This window comes from Oncorhynchus masou, chromosome 33 (genome assembly GCF_036934945.1).
Source record: "Oncorhynchus masou masou isolate Uvic2021 chromosome 33, UVic_Omas_1.1, whole genome shotgun sequence".
In the NCBI taxonomy this organism is placed as follows: Eukaryota; Metazoa; Chordata; class Actinopteri; order Salmoniformes; family Salmonidae; genus Oncorhynchus; species Oncorhynchus masou.
Window position 1 is genome coordinate 2,670,706 of NC_088244.1, and position 17,386 is coordinate 2,688,091.

The 17,386-nt window shown below is 45.2% G+C and overlaps 1 protein-coding gene across 2 annotated transcripts in view; it reads left to right on the plus strand.

The window, feature by feature from the left end:
• The first annotated feature begins 262 nt into the window (after positions 1-262).
• The window catches only part of LOC135527681 (synaptophysin-like), a 34,813-nt gene continuing 17,689 nt past the window's right edge, over positions 263-17,386 (plus strand). For both annotated transcript variants that reach the window (XM_064956174.1, XM_064956173.1), the window contains exons 1-2: positions 263-372; positions 7,917-7,982. In XM_064956174.1, the coding sequence (XP_064812246.1) occupies positions 355-372; positions 7,917-7,982 (84 nt within the window). In that variant the 5' untranslated portion in view covers positions 263-354. The remainder of the gene's footprint in view (positions 373-7,916; positions 7,983-17,386) is intronic.

Below are 17,386 nucleotides of genomic sequence, written 5' to 3' on the forward strand. Positions count from 1 at the left end.
AGCAGCACTCTGGTCAGGCAGTGGGGAAATGAATTATTAAACGGAAACAAATATCAGAAAGATACCAGCTTAGTAAAGGCAGAAAATAGTTTCCAAAAACAAATGTGTATCATCTGCCTCTCCTCCACGTCTAAGAACCATAAACAGACATTTATTTGATTGTTTGTATTTATCAACAAGTCTATGTATGATCCAGTTTGATGGTCGTGGCAACTCGTGTTGTGTCTTTTGCTTATCACATGCCATCTTGAGCAGTTCCCGTATCCTTCTCCTTCCTCCACCGAGGGCGGTCGGTTCTGACGACTCCCTCCCCCCGCTCCGCAATTCCTCTTACCAACGAGCAAGGCAGCCAAGATGGATATTGTGAATCAGGTAGGGGCTCTGAACATCTAGAAAAATAACTGACATCTACTCTGTTTAAATTCCAACTGTAACACGTATGATGAGTAGGCGGTGAGGGGCGTTCCTAGATCCTTATCTGGGATATTAGATTTGTCTGGTAAAACCGAGGAAAGCCCCGTTATGATGCGCCGCGATTTGTTGACTGATATACTTCACATCCATGATTACTGAGGGGATGGATGGTTATGCATGTCTGTGTTAAATCAGCGGGAAAATCTCTCTTGTGATTATGCCTTTTAAATTATTAGAATACAACATATTTTCCCCCCGACAAAATATATGATGACAAATACACCCATTCGTGGTCTATGAAAGATGGTGATATGAGCTGTTTGCCCATAATATAAATGTACGCACAAATGTGGACCACATAAATTATGGAACGAAATACGTTTGTTTATCCATGGTCCAAATTTGTATTGGCTCATACGGGTGAAAAAAACAACGTATTTTTCTGTAATCCTGGAATTACACGATCTTCTAATAAAGCGGGTCTGGTATAGGCTCTGTGCAGTTGTCATTTCTGAGATTGCATTGTAAAATGGCAGCTTAATTTCATCCCCTATATTAATAGTGATCCATGGATAACATCACCGGGGAAGACAAGACAGAAAACAAAAGCCCATTTTAAAACCTGTGTTGTGATAATTGCGTTGTTTGCGCTATAACCTGTTAGTTCATATGCCTTGACACCCTGATATATACTGTTGGCCTAAAGGCAGAGACAATAAGAAGACACAGTGGCAGGATAAATTCAACCACATCTTTGTTTCATCACAAAACCCTGAAGTCCTCAAAGCATATTGTATGTAACAAACAGTTACATGACCTACAGCATGGCCAAGCAACTTAATGTTTATGACATTTTCGGACTACTAAAATTCGATTAGAAAGACAGAGAGTTACCACAAGTCAGAAACAGGAGCTGCCTCCACTATTTCATCACTATTTCAACTTTTAACATGTCAACATCATCAAATTACTTATGCTTATTCTAACGCAGGGACAACTAAAAGATATCAAAAACTATTTAGCCCAATCAAGGTAAGCTAAATATGATGTGACAGTCCATGGTTCTGATTTCTGTGTGCGTGCGTTTATGCAAGTAGAAAAAGCATGTTGACCCACCCTACTTGTAGAGAAACACCAATGACATCCTCCTCTCTTTCATGTTGAAGAAACAGTCTATGACTCTGTCATACAATACATGCTTTTATTTTTTGTTGTCCTAGGCTACCAGGCTAAAATGCTTGCTCGCTAGCTTTACTTCCTTTCAAGGGCACGTTATCGAGTTAACGTTAGCCTTCTACGTCTAGCTACATGTTGAACTTCCATCCTCTCAGGCCAGGGGCTAAACAATGTATGAATGAATGTTTAGATCAGAATCACAGTTAAAAGCATTGGGCAGAACTGAGAATTAAAGGGAAACTCCACCCCAAAACTATATTTTGGTTATTAGTCCATTGTTGTCATAGTCCCACATTTTTTTTCCTTGTCGGCAGTCAAGTTTGCAAGATGTGTAACTTTAAGAATACAGAACTGATGCTGCTTGGTGCATTTTGATCATATGAAGTGGAGTTTCCATCACATGATGAAAACGCATCATACTGGATGATTTCTGTATTTTGAAAGTTACATGTCTTGAAAGTTTCGGGGGTGGAATTTTCTTTTAAGTAAAACCACAAGTCCAAATTCCTATCTCCATCCATGACTAATTTAGGGAAGGGACAATTTTAGCTAGCTATCTAGCTAGCTAGCCACAGGCGGACAACAGCACCATGAGATGCAACAATTCAAGTTGTTTCTGTCAATTACATATTGCTCTCAATGCAATGTGATAGGAGTGAAGCCAAATCCAAGCTGGCTTCCCTTGATACGTTTCTTTGGCGCGCCAGAACCATTCACAGTTGAGCTCACTCAGTTTAGCTCAATGCTGATTGGCTATTATTTTTTATTTTTTTTATTTAATCAAGGGAGGCCAAAATGCTCTCTGGCTTCCCTTGCACTCAATGTGCTATGGGCAGCAACAATGTCGCGCTGTTTCACTGACCAGACAGCATCAGATAGATGGCCTTCACCTACAGAGACAGAGGCGCTGTTTAACTCACACAGATGCTTTCTGCTGTCCATTCTGCTTCTTGCGAATTGAAGGAAAATTATTAAACACAGAGAGACGAAAGATACAAGCATACATTATTTGTGGGGGGGGGGGTGGGGGTCAACAATGAATACACGGCACTGCCCTATACATGGCCAATAGGGAAATATAATCACACCCCAAGCCGACCCCAACAGACACTAAATGAAACAGTACATGGCAGACCATCAAGACCTGACTCTGCCAGATGCAGCAGTCTTGTAATTGCGAACACGGGGCGCTGCCTAGTGACTCTCCTCTGTCTCATCACCCTGTGTGTTATACTACCCCTGTCTCATCACCCTGTCTGTTATACTACCCCTGTCTCATCACCCTGTGTGTTATACTAGCAGCAGTGCCTAGTGACCCTCCCCTGTCTCATCACCCTGTGTGTTATACTACCCCTGTCTCATCACCCTGTGTGTTATACTAGCAGCAGTGCCTAGTGACCCTCCCCTGTCTCATCACCCTGTGTGTTATACTAGCAGCAATGCCTAGTGACCCTCCCCTGTCTCATCACCCTGTGTGTTATACTAGCAGCAGTGTCTAGTGACCCTCCCCTGTCTCATCACCCTGTGTGTTATACTAGCAGCAGTGTCTAGTGACCCTCCCCTGTCTCATCACCCTGTGTGTTATACTAGCAGCAGTGTCTAGTGACCATCCCCTGTCTCATCACCCTGTGTGTTATACTAGCAGCAGTGCCTAGTGACTCTCCCCTGTCTCATCACCCTGTGTGTTATACTACCCCTGTCTCATCACCCTGTGTGTTATACTAGCAGCAGTGCCTAGTGACCCTCCCCTGTCTCATCACCCTGTGTGTTATACTAGCAGCGGTGCCTAGTGACCCTCCCCTGTCTCATCACCCTGTGTGTTATACTAGCAGCAGTGTCTAGTGACCCTCCCCTGTCTCATCACCCTGTGTGTTATACTAGCAGCAGTGCCTAGTGACCCTCCCCTGTCTCATCACCCTGTGTGTTATACTAGCAGCAGTACCATCCAACAAATAAAAGTTTGATGAGACAGGGGAGGGTCACTGGGCACTGCTGCTAGTATAACACACAGGGTGATGGGACAGGGGCGGGTCACTCGACACTGCTGCTAGTATAACACACAGGGTGATGAGACAGGGGTAGTATAACAAACAGGGTGATGAGACAGGGGAGGGTCACTAGACACTGCTGCTAGTATAACACACAGGGTGATGAGACAGGGGTAGTATAACACACAGGGTGATGAGACAGGGGTAGTATAACACACAGGGTGATGAGACAGGGGAGGGTCACGAGGCACTGCTGCTAGTATAACACACAGGGTGATGAGACAGGGGTAGTATAACACACAGGGTGATGGGGCAGGGGAGGGTCACTAGGCACTGCTGCTAGTATAACACACAGGGTGATGAGACAGGGGTAGTATAACACACAGGGTGATGAGACAGGGGAGGGTCACGAGGCACTGCTGCTAGTATAACACACAGGGTGATGAGACAGGGGTAGTATAACACACAGGGTGATGAGACGGGAGGGTCACGAGGCACTGCTGCTAGTATAACACACAGGGTGATGAGACAGGGGTAGTATAACACACAGGGTGATGGGGCAGGGGAGGGTCACTAGGCACTGCTGCTAGTATAACACACAGGGTGATGAGACAGGGGTAGTATAACACACAGGGTGATGAGACAGGGGAGGGTCACTAGACACTGCTGCTAGTATAACACACAGGGTGATGAGACAGGGGAGGGTCACAAGGCACTGCTGCTAGTATAACACACAGGGTGATGAGACAGGGGAGGGTCACTAGGCACTGCTGCTAGTATAACACACAGGGTGATGAGACAGGGGAGGGTCACTAGGCACTGCTGCTAGTATAACACACAGGGTGATGAGACAGGGGAGGGTCACTAGACACTGCTGCTAGTATAACACACAGGGTGATGAGACAGGGGAGGGTCACTAGACACTGCTGCTAGTATAACACATAAAAGTGAAAAGGGAAACAACTCAGAGGAGAAGGTCCCGTGGGACTTCCAGGGCGAGGGACACATTTGGATGCTCACCTTCCAGTCCCATGTGGTTTAGAGACCCGGTCTGAGAATACATATACCTTTCTAGAAACGACACAACCGGTGGCCCCGGTGAGGCTCCCTACAATTCCCAAATGACACGCAGGGACACCTTCCAGGGATAGTTTAACATGAGGAATGTCCTCCCCTACTTCACAAGCTCCTGTAACGATGTCCCTCACAGAGAACTGAAAAGGAACAAGTCCTTTATCTTGGCACCAGAGCGCTTGCCACTTATACTCAAACAGCCCAGTCATGGAGAGAGAACTTGCAGGCTGAATTCTAGCAAAAACATTCAGAGGTAAATCTCTAGCTATCTGATTGGCCCTCCCAGTGGCCAGGCCCATAGGAAACAATTCTCCGTCATCGCTTGCAAAAACCTGCCTGTGCACCTGGGACAACAGGGCCCTTCTAGCCACTCACCTGGACACATCTCTCAGCCGAAGCTGGTAGCTTCAGGTGTCCCTGTCAAGGCTACTGGCCATGGCCCAGTGGAGGGACCCGCTACTATTCTCAGGGGGCTGCCATGGGCTTAAGTTGTATTAGAAAGGAAACTTGATTCGGGGGGTATGGACACTGGTGCAGAGCGCACTGCATTTCAATTACACGAAGCTCCTAACGGTATATCTGGCGCTCAGTAGTTTCCCCCTGCTTTTCTCGAGCTTGTGCTGGTCAGAACCGACGTTATGGCTCTGGCGTGGCGGTAGGTGGGTATATCTTCTTGCCGTCATCAAGGCCAGAATAACCTTTTGAAGAAAACAAGTGTTTCCATTAGTATTGAAAAGGAACATGAAGGCTATCAAATCTGTCAAATACTGTAAGAACTGTGTAGTTTATGCTTTGGATGTAGGACCCCATTATTTTGTTGAGATCCCAGATCAATTTTAAAGTGAGGCATACCATTACAATTACCACGTCTATATTGGTATCATTTTCACATCATATGGATATAAAACGATGTGTCATAAAGCATTTAACACCAGATTGGCCTGACACGTAGCTAGCATTTGTAAACAGGCATATAACACCAGACTGGCCTGACACGTAGCAAGCATTTGTAAACAGGCATATAACACCAGACTGGCCTGACACGTAGCAAGCATTTGTAAACAGGCATATAACACCAGACTGGCCTGACACGTAGCTAGCATTTGTAAACAGGCATTTAACACAAGACTGGCCTGACACGTAGCAAGCATTTGTAAACAGGCATTTAACACAAGACTGGCCTGACACGTAGCTAGCATTTGTAAACAGGCATTTAACACAAGACTGGCCTGACACGTAGCTAGCATTTGTCAACAGGCATATAACACCGGATCCGGAAGTTCAAACGTCATCGCTAGCTAGTCAAAAAGAGTGCCTCGGCTCCTCTTGCTTGGTAAGCTACTCTGGCTCCCCCTAGTGGATATACACTCACAAGGCTCTTCTTGCTTGGTAAGCTACTCTGGCTCCCCCTAGTGGATATACACTCACAAGGCCCCTCTTGTTTGGTAAGCTACTCTGGCTCCCCCTAGTGGATATACACTCACAAGGCCCCTCTTGTTTGGTAAGCTACTCTGGCTCCCCCTAGTGGATATACACTACTCAAGGCCCCTCTTGTTTGGTAAGCTACTCTGGCTCCCCCTAGTGGATATACACTCACAAGGCCCCTCTTGTTTGGTAAGCTACTCTGGCTCCCCCTAGTGGATATACACTCACAAGGCCCCTCTTGTTTGGTAAGCTACTCTGGCTCCCCCTAGTGGATATACACTACTCAAGGCCCCTCTTGTTTGGTAAGCTACTCTGGCTCCCCCTAGTGGATATACACTACTCAAGGCCCCTCTTGTTTGGTAAGCTCCTCTCCCCCGAGTGGAAAAGGTATGCATTAGAAAACAATATGGACTCCATCTCCACTCTGACCCTCTGACACTCTGACCGGTTGCTAATGATAATAATGATAATAGCCATTTCATTAGTACCATGTCTTTACTGTGGATGATGATATATGAGTGATTATATCATCTCAGGAAAATAATTAATATGATGGTGAATAAATCACAGGAAAACAATGATTACCTGTGTGTGAAAAGCGGTGAGTTTTATGGAGGATATATATAATATTATACATATAATCAACCTGTAGAAACACCAGAGTCATTCAGCCTAGAAAGATATGCTGTATATACAAACAGAGCATTCTGAAAGTATTCAGGCCCCTTGACCCCATAATGACATCACAATACCCCATATTGACAAAGAAAAAAAAATTGTGCAAAATTCTAAAACAAAAAAAAAATCGTATTTACTTAAGTATTCAGACCCTTTGATATGATGATGGGTCTGTTGATGTGAGGATGATGGGTCTGTTGATAGGATGATGGGTCTGTTGATAGGATGATGGGTCTGTTGATATGAGGATGGGCCTGTTGATATGAGGATGATGGGTCTGTTGATATGAGGATGACGGGTCTGTTGATAGGATGATGGGTCTGTTGATATGAGGATGGGTCTGTTGATATGAGGATGGGTCTGTTGATATGAGGATGGGCCTGTTGATATGAGGATGATGGGTCTGTTGATATGAGGATGATGGGTCTGTTGATATGAGGATGATGGGCCTGTTGATATGAGGATGATGGGTCTGTTGATATGAGGATGATGGGTCTGTTGATAGGATGATGGGTCTGTTGATATGAGGATGATGGGTCTGTTGATATGAGGATGATGGGTCTGTTGATATGAGGATGATGGGTCTGTTGATAGGATGATGGGTCTGTTGATATGAGGATGATGGGTCTGTTGATAGGAGGATGATGGGTCTGTTGATATGAGGATGATGGGTCTGTTGATATGAGGATGATGGGTCTGTTGATAGGATGATGGGTCTGTTGATATGAGGATGATGGGTCTGTTGATATGAGGATGATGGGTCTGTTGATATGAGGATGATGGGTCTGTTGATATGAGGATGATGGGTCTGTTGATATGAGGATGATGGGTCTGTTGATATGAGGATGATGGGTCTGTTGATATGAGGATGATGGGTCTGTTGATATGAGGATGATGGGTCTGTTGATATGAGGATGATGGGTCTGTTGATATGAGGATGATGGGTCTGTTGATATGAGGATGATGGGCCTGTTGATATGAGGATGACGGGCCTGTTGATAGGATGACGGGCCTGTTGATAGGATGACGGGTCTGTTGATATGATGACGGGTCTGTTGATATAATGATGGGTCTGTTGATATAATGATGGGTCTGTTGATATAATGATGGGTCTGTTGATATAATGATGGGTCTGTTGATATGATTTATTTTATTTTCCAGTTGGTTGCGGGCGGACAGTTCAGAGTCCTCAAAGTTCCCCTGGGCTTCATCAAAGCTCTAGAATGGGTAAGTTCTCTCTCTCTCTCTGTCCTCCCCTCTCTCGCTCTCTCTACCGCCACCTCCTACCCCCTTTCCCTCTCTCTCAATTTCAATTCAATTCAATTCAAGGGGCTTTATTGGCATGGGAAACATGTGTTAACATTGCCAAAGCAAGTAAGGTAAACAATAAAAATTAAAAATAAAAATAAAAATCTCTCTCTGTCCTCCCCTCTCTCGCTCTCTCTACCGCCACCTCCTACCCCCTTTCCCCCCTCTCTCTCTGTGACCAGGAACAACACTAGGTCCAGAGTTGGTCTCTAACTAGGAACACCACTAGGTCCAGAGTTGGTCTCTGACCAGGAACATCACTAGGTCCAGAGTTGGTCTCTAACTAGGAACACCACTAGGTCCAGAGTTGGTCTCTAACTAGGAACAACACTAGGTCCAGAGTTGGTCTCTAACAAGGAACACCACTAGGTCCAGAGTTGGTCTCTGACCAGGAACACCACTAGGTCCAGAGTTGGTCTCTAACTAGGAACAACACTAGGTCCAGAGTTGGTCTCTAACTAGGAACACCACTAGGTCCAGAGTTGGTCTCTAACTAGGAACACCACTAGGTCCAGAGTTGGTCTCTGACCAGGAACAACAATAGGCCCAGAGTTGGTCTCTGACCAGGAACAACAATAGGCCCAGAGTGGTTCTCTGACCAGGAACAACAATAGGCCCAGAGTTGGTCTCTGACCGGGAACACCACTAGACCCAGAGTTGGTCTCTGACCAGGAACACCACTAGGTCCAGAGTTGGTCTCTGACCAGGAACACCACTAGGCCCAGAGTTGGTCTCTGACCAGGAACACCACTAGGTCCAGAGTTGGTCTCTGACCAGGAACACCACTAGGTCCAGTGTTAGTCTCTGACCAGGAACACCACTAGGTCCAGTGTTAGTCTCTGACCAGGAACACCACTAGGTCCAGTGTTAGTCTCTGACCAGGAACACCACTAGGCCCAGAGTTGGTCTGACCAGGAACACCACTAGGCCCAGAGTTGGTCTCTGACCAGGAACACCACTAGGCCCAGAGTTAGTCTCTGACCAGGAACACCACTAGGTCCAGAGTTAGTCTCTGACCAGGAACACCACTAGGCCCAGAGTTGGTCTCTGACCAGGAACACCACTAGGTCCAGAGTTGGTCTCTGACCAGGAACACCACTAGGTCCAGAGTTGGTCTCTGACCAGGAACACCACTAGGTCCAGTGTTGGTCTCTGACCAGGAACACCACTAGGCCCAGAGTTGGTCTGACCAGGAACACCACTAGGTCCAGAGTTGGTCTCTGACCAGGAACACCACTAGGTCCAGTGTTGGTCTCTGACCAGGAACACCACTAGGCCCAGAGTTGGTCTCTGACCAGGAACACCACTAGGTCCAGAGTTAGTCAGTGACTGAAGTGACTGAAGTGCATTAGCCGATGAGATGACACAGGACAGTGAGAGAGCATCGCAGACACCAAGAAGACTTTCACTGACCGACTTGACCTGCCTGTCTTTGCTGTCACACAATCAATATGTCAAATTAAACTGACTGGTCTGTTCTCAACATTATGTCAATAGATACAAATCAATATGTATGGTATAATGAGATTGTAAGGGTGGGAGTTTGATCCCCCAGCCGAAATGTAAAAATGGGACCCAATGTGTTTCTGCTTGGTAGCCTTAAGGAGATAGATTGAGGGTAAGGCCCTGTGATAGACTAGCATCCTATTGTCGTGTCGTTGGCTATGCCGGATTAAGTGATATGACATGCTATTCTATAAAACAATTTCTCTGTAATTATTATTACCTGATTAAGCTAATCAGATAAATGTAATTAACTAGAAAATCGGGGCACCACGAAATAATATTTATAGAGCTGTTATGTTCCGAATAAACTCTTAAAGACCTGGTCATCTTTTACATCAGTAGCAGTCAATATTTAATCATCACCTTATTCAGTCTCATCTGAAAGTTGTAAATGCTTGGTTATCTTCATGAACCCTGGCTAACAAGTTGAGCTGGACCCAAGGAAAGAAATAATAAATATCTAAAAACAATAATAATAACAGCTAGCTAACTAACCACTAAAATACAGTGGGTGGTCCGCCCAGTTCTAACTGGGGTATTTAGACAATGTTTTCCTACGGGTAATGTAGGCCCATGGGCGTCTTGGCTAGGTATCCCCTTTTCCCACCAACAAACAAACAGCCATACACCACAACAATACATACTCACATAATAACGGACAAATGTGACATGTCGGTGCAAAAACAAAAGAGAGAGCTTCAGAGACAACTAATTGGGTTTCTTTTAAACCAAGGGAAAGGGGATGTGATTGGGTAAGGGAAAAGGAGCAGGTGTGTCTTCAGTGGCGACTGATTGGCAACTGATGAGTTACACCTGTGGCTAGGGCAGAAGGAGAGAGAGAAAACAAATACACACAGGATACCTGTATCCGTAACACTGCCCAATTGGAAAAGGAAAATGCAATAAATATTTAAATATTTAAATATTTACTCTGAGCTGCGCTTCAATTGGTTGGTCTTAGATGGGAGGCCGGGTTGTCTTTTGAAGAATGTCTGGTAGAACGGATACTTGGTAGTATCGTCATCGTGTGGTAGAACAGATACTCTGTCCATCCTCTCCTAGCCCATGTCTCCAGTTCCTGCGCTAAACGCAACAGCTAGGAGGGATCACTTCTTTAGTGAATAAGAGTTCAAAGTTCATACCAAGTTGCCATACTTTAAGCTCATGCTATATTCTGCCTGGCTGGTCGAAATTTATCCTTCCGGCATGTGGGTCGTCACCTTCATATTGAAATTTGATGCTAATTTCGTTAGGTTCTTGCTGAGGTTGGCTTAGTTCTGTAGGTGGTCTTTGTCCTTTCAACGTGGGGAAGTTACATACTTGGAACAGGAAGTTACATTTTCGTCAACGGGTTAAAAAAGGCCGTGTTACATAGTCTACAACCAAGTCACTTGGGTCTTGAGTGAACAGAGTGGTGTTCTTATGACAAACCGTTCTCTCATTAAGAAGCTAAAAATGTAATTTAATCTTTTCACAAATAGTTTCATATTTAAACATTTAAAATTTACAACAATTGCATGTGAATGTGATAACTAGAATGTGTAGACTTTCCAAGATGCAGTTTATGTCATCCTATCATCAGTAACCATGTCTCAGACGCCAACTGATCTGACATCATATTCATCCTCTACTGACTCCCCCATCCCACATGCGGGAGCGTAATCATCGCCAGACACTAATTAGCATAACGCAACGGACATAAATATCCCTACAAAATATTCCTATTCATGAAAATCATAAATTACATATATTGAGACAGCTTAGCCTTTTGTTAATCACCCTGTCATCTCAGATTTTCTAAATATGCTTTACAGCCAAAGCTAGACAAGCATTTGTGTAAGTTTATCGATAGCCTAGCATAGCATTGTGTCCAGCTAGCAGCAGGTAACTTGGTCACGGAAATCAGAAAAGCAATCAATTTAAATTGTTTACCTTTGATGAGCTTCGGATGTTTTCACTCACGAGACTCCCAGTTAGCTAGCCAATGTTCCTTTTTTCCAAAAATATTATTTTTGTAGGCAAAATAGCTCCGTTTGTTCTTCACGTTTGGCTGAGAAATCGGCCAGAAATTGCAGTCACGAAAACGGCGAAAAATATTCCAAATTAGCTCCATAATATCGTCAGAAACATGGCAAAACGTTGTTTATAATCAATCCTCAAGGTGTTTTTCAAATATCTATTCGATAATATATCCGTCGGGACAATTCGTTTTTCAGTAGGACCGATTGGAGTAATGGCTACCTCTGTATTTTACGCGAGAGTCACCCTGGGAGCCATCAGGTGACCACTTACGCAATGTAGCCGCCTACGGCTATTCTTCAACATAAATGCGTAAAACTACGTCACAATGCTGTAGACACCTTGGGGAATACGTAGAAAGCTAGTGGATGGCACATTCACAGCTCAATAGGGATTCATTGGAACGCAGCGCTTTCAAAATATGGGGCACTTCCGGATTGGATTTTTCTCAGGCTTTCGCCTGCAACATCAGTTCTGTTATACACAGACAATATCTTTACAGTTTTGGAAACGTTAGAGTGTTTTCTATCCTTAAGCTGTCAATTATATGCATATTCTAGCATCTTGTCCTGACAAAATATCCCATTTAAAACGGGAACATTTTTTTTCTCCAAAAATGAAAATACTGCCCCCTAGAGTCGCAACAGGGTACCAACGCATATTTTCAACTGGTTGGATTACTGAAATATGGTTCCGTTCCCCACCCTTCGATGTTCCCAGAATCGCTAAAGGGCTTTTCAAAAGTCAACTCGAGAGTAGAGAGAGAGAAATGGGGGGGAAAGGTATTTATGGGGGTCATAAACCTCCCCAACAGGCCAACGTCATGGCACTATCCAGGATGTGTACAGAAACAGGAGACAGGCTCCTCCTAGTATGTGCTGTTGCAGTTTGCACAAGCCAAGACTACTTAGTTATATCAAATGTCATGTGTGTATCTCTAGAGTGGCAAACAGCACTATTTCAGTGGTATTCTAGAGTAGCAAACAGCACTATTTCAGTGGTATTCTAGAGTAGCAAAACAGCACTATTTCAGTGGTATTCTAGAGTAGCAGACAGCACTATTTCAGTGGTATTCTAGAGTAGCAAAACAGCACTATTTCAGTGGTATTCTAGAGTAGCAGACAGCACTATTTCAGTGGTATTCTAGAGTAGCAAACAGCACTATTTCAGTGGTATTCTAGAGTAGCAAACAGCACTATTTCAGTGGTATTCTAGAGTAGCAGACAGCACTATTTCAGTGGTATTCTAGAGTAGCAGACAGCACTATTTCAGTGGTATTCTAGAGAGGCAGACAGCACTATTTCAGTGGTATTCTAGAGTAGCAAACAGCACTATTTCAGTGGTATTCTAGAGTAGCAGACAGCACTATTTCAGTGGTATTCTAGAGTAGCAAACAGCACTATTTCAGTGGTATTCTAGAGTAGCAAAACAGCACTATTTCAGTGGTATTCTAGAGTAGCAGACAGCACTATTTCAGTGGTATTCTAGAGTAGCAGACAGCACTATTTCAGTGGTATTCTAGAGTAGCAGACAGCACTATTTCAGTGGTATTCTAGAGAGGCAGACAGCACTATTTCAGTGGTATTCTAGAGTAGCAGACAGCACTATTTCAGTGGTATTCTAGAGTAGCAGACAGCACTATTTCAGTGGTATTCTAGAGTAGCAGACAGCACTATTTCAGTGGTATTCTAGAGTAGCAGACAGCACTATTTCAGTGGTATTCTAGAGTAGCAAAACAGCACTATTTCAGTGGTATTCTAGAGTAGCAGACAGCACTATTTCAGTGGTATTCTAGAGTAGCAGGCAGCACTATTTCTGTGGTATTCTAGAGTAGCAGACAGCACTATTTCAGTGGTATTCTAGAGTAGCAAACAGCACTATTTCAGTGGTATTCTAGAGTAGCAAACAGCACTATTTCAGTGGTATTCTAGAGTAGCAAACAGCACTATTTCAGTGGTATTCTAGAGTAGCAGACAGCACTATTTCAGTGGTATTCTAGAGTAGCAGACAGCACTATTTCAGTGGTATTCTAGAGTAGCAGACAGCACTATTTCAGTGGTATTCTAGAGTAGCAGACAGCACTATTTCAGTGGTATTCTAGAGTAGCAAAACAGCACTATTTCAGTGGTATTCTAGAGTAGCAGACAGCACTATTTCAGTGGTATTCTAAAGTAGAAAACAGCACTATTTCAGTGGTATTCTAGAGTAGCAAACAGCACTATTTCAGTGGTATTCTAGAGTAGCAGACAGCACTATTTCAGTGGTATTCTAGAGTAGCAAACAGCACTATTTCAGTGGTATTCTAGAGTAGCAAACAGCACTATTTCAGTGGTATTCTAGAGTAGCAGACAGCACTATTTCAGTGGTATTCTAGAGTAGCAGACAGCACTATTTCAGTGGTATTCTAGAGTAGCAAACAGCACTATTTCAGTGGTATTCTAGAGTAGCAAACAGCACTATTTCAGTGGTATTCTAGAGTAGCAGACAGCACTATTTCAGTGGTATTCTAGAGTAGCAGACAGCACTATTTCAGTGGTATTCTAGAGAGGCAGACAGCACTATTTCAGTGGTATTCTAGAGTAGCAAACAGCACTATTTCAGTGGTATTCTAGAGTAGCAGACAGCACTATTTCAGTGGTATTCTAGAGTAGCAAACAGCACTATTTCAGTGGTATTCTAGAGTAGCAAAACAGCACTATTTCAGTGGTATTCTAGAGTAGCAGACAGCACTATTTCAGTGGTATTCTAGAGTAGCAGACAGCACTATTTCAGTGGTATTCTAAAGTAGAAAACAGCACTATTTCAGTGGTATTCTAAAGTAGAAAACAGCACTATTTCAGTGGTATTCTCCTGCTGCAGTGATTCGCCAACCAGGGATGCTAGAACCCTCTACGCTGTACTATGGCCCTCACACAAAACAGGAGACAAACTATCCTTATGAGAGATTCACTTCTACGTGAGTCACAACTGACGAACTGAAAGTTCAATGCAAAAAAACAACCAATTGAAAGGCAGCACCGTACCGGTGGGACCTCTCGTCCTACAACACTTCAGATTCACTTCCGTCTCATCTGTTGATGTGCAGGGTAGCCTAGTGGTTAGAGTGTTGGACTTGTAACCGAAAGGTTGCAAGTTCAAATCCCTGAGCTCACAAGGTTCAAATCTGTTGTTCTGCCCCTGAACAGGCAGTTAACCCACTGTTCCTAGGCCATCATTGAAAATAAGAATTTGTTCTTAACTGACTTGCCTAGTAAAATAAAGGTAAAAAAAAAAATTGAAAATGTAATTAACTGTAAAAACAACAACATAACCTGAGAGAGTCATGGCGACGCTTGGTGGCCGCGGTGAGTCATGACACCCTGCCCAGGTCATCACAGTCTGTCCAGGGATTACTACAACAGTACCAGCCGGATAACTCTGGTGATACACATCAACACCTAGATAATGAATAACTACAGTGTTGGATCCAAACTGACCATGCGTTTCACCATTTTGTGTGTATTCTATGTAACATAGATTCTGAAAACAGAAAACAATGGGATTAGACCTTAGACAGGAAGCAGCAGGTTTTCCTAATCTGGAAGGCTACTTCAATAGGATGGCTGGTGAGATTATTGTGTTTGTTGTCGCTTGGAGTCGTGAGTGGCCCCCAGGCTGTTGCCCCTACCACACAAGCATATACACACACACACGCACAGACACACACGCACAGACACACACACACACACACACACAGAAACACACACATAGACACACACGCACACACACACACGCACACACACACAGACACACACACACGCACACACCAGTAGACAGACAAATGGCATTGAAATGAGGTGGAAACATAATTGATTCAACCATTGTATGCCCAGTGGGTTTGAGGTGCCCAGTGGGTTTGAGGTGCCCAGTGGGTTTGAGGTGCCCAGTGGGTTTGAGGTGCCCAGTGAGTTTGAGGTGCCCAGTGGGTTTGAGGTGCCCAGTGGGTTTGAGGTGCCCAGTGGGTTTGAGGTGCCCAGTGAGTTTGAGGTGCCCAGTGGGTTTGAGGTGCCCAGTGAGTTTGAGGTGCCCAGTGGGTTTGAGGTGCCCAGTGGGTTTGAGGTGCCCAGTGAGTTTGAGGTGCCCAGTGAGTTTGAGGTGCCCAGTGGGTTTGAGGTGCCCAGTGAGTTTGAGGTGCCCAGTGGGTTTGAGATGCCCAGTGAGTTTGAGGTGCCCAGTGGGTTTGAGGTGCCCATTGGGTTTGAGGTGCCCAGTGGGTTTGAGGTGCCCAGTGGGTTTGAGGTGCCCAGTGGGTTTGAGGTGCCCAGTGGGTTTGAGGTGCCCAGTGAGTTTGAGGTGCCCAGTGAGTTTGAGGTGCCCAGTGAGTTTGAGGTGCCCAGTGAGTTTGAGGTGCCCAGTGGGTTTGAGGTGCCCATTGGGTTTGAGGTGCCCAGTGAGTTTGAGGTGCCCAGTGAGTTTGAGGTGCCCAGTGAGTTTGAGGTGCCCAGTGGGTTTGAGGTGCCCAGTGAGTTTGAGGTGCCCAGTGAGTTTGAGGTGCCCAATGGGTTTGAGGTGCCCAGTGAGTTTGAGGTGCCCAGTGAGTTTGAGGTGCCCAGTGGGTTTGAGGTGCCCAGTGAGTTTGAGGTGCCCATTGGGTTTGAGGTGCCCAGTGGGTTTGATGTGCCCAGTGGGTTTGAGGTGCCCAGTGGGTTTGAGGTGCCCAGTGGGTTTGAGGTGCCCAGTGGGTTTGAGGTGCCCAGTGAGTTTGAGGTGCCCAGTGGGTTTGAGGTGCCCAGTGGGTTTGAGGTGCCCAGTGGGTTTGAGGTGCCCAGTGAGTTTGAGGTGCCCAGTGAGTTTGAGGTGCCCAGTGGGTTTGAGGTGCCCAGTGGGTTTGAGGTGCCCAGTGGGTTTGAGGTGCCCAGTGGGTTTGAGGTGCCCAGTGAGTTTGAGGTGCCCAGTGAGTTTGAGGTGCCCAGTGAGTTTGAGGTGCCCAGTGAGTTTGAGGTGCCCAGTGGGTTTGAGGTGCCCATTGGGTTTGAGGTGCCCAGTGAGTTTGAGGTGCCCAGTGAGTTTGAGGTGCCCAGTGGGTTTGAGGTGCCCAGTGGGTTTGAGGTGCCCAGTGGGTTTGAGGTGCCCAGTGGGTTTGAGGTGCCCAGTGGGTTTGAGGTGCCCAGTGGGTTTGAGGTGCCCAGTGGGTTTGAGGTGCCCAGTGGGTTTGAGGTGCCCATTGAGTTTGAGGTGCCCAGTGGGTTTGAGGTGCCCAGTGGGTTTGAGGTGCCCAGTGGGTTTGAGGTGCCCAGTGGGTTTGAGGTGCCCAGTGGGTTTGAGGTGCCCAGTGGGTTTGAGGTGCCCAGTGGGTTTGAGGTGCCCAGTGGGTTTGAGATGCCCAGTGAGTTTGAGGTGCCCAGTGGGTTTGAGGTGCCCAGTGGGTTTGAGGTGCCCAGTGGGTTTGTTTTCATGAATACATTTCTTCCTCCTATTACAGTACAAGATTGATTACTGTACTACAGGGATGATTATTTACTACAGGGATGATTACTGTACTACAGGGATGATTACTGTACTACAGGGTTGATTACTGTACTACAGGGATGATTATTTACTACAGGGATGATTACTGTACTACAGGGATGATTACTGTACTACAGGGATGATTACTGTACTACAGGGATGATTACTGTACTACAGGGATGATTACTGTACTACAGGGTTGATTACTGTACTACAGGGATGATTACATTACTACAGGGTTGATTATTGTACTACAGGGTTGATTACTGTACTACAGGGTTGATTACATTACTACAGGGTTGATTACTGTA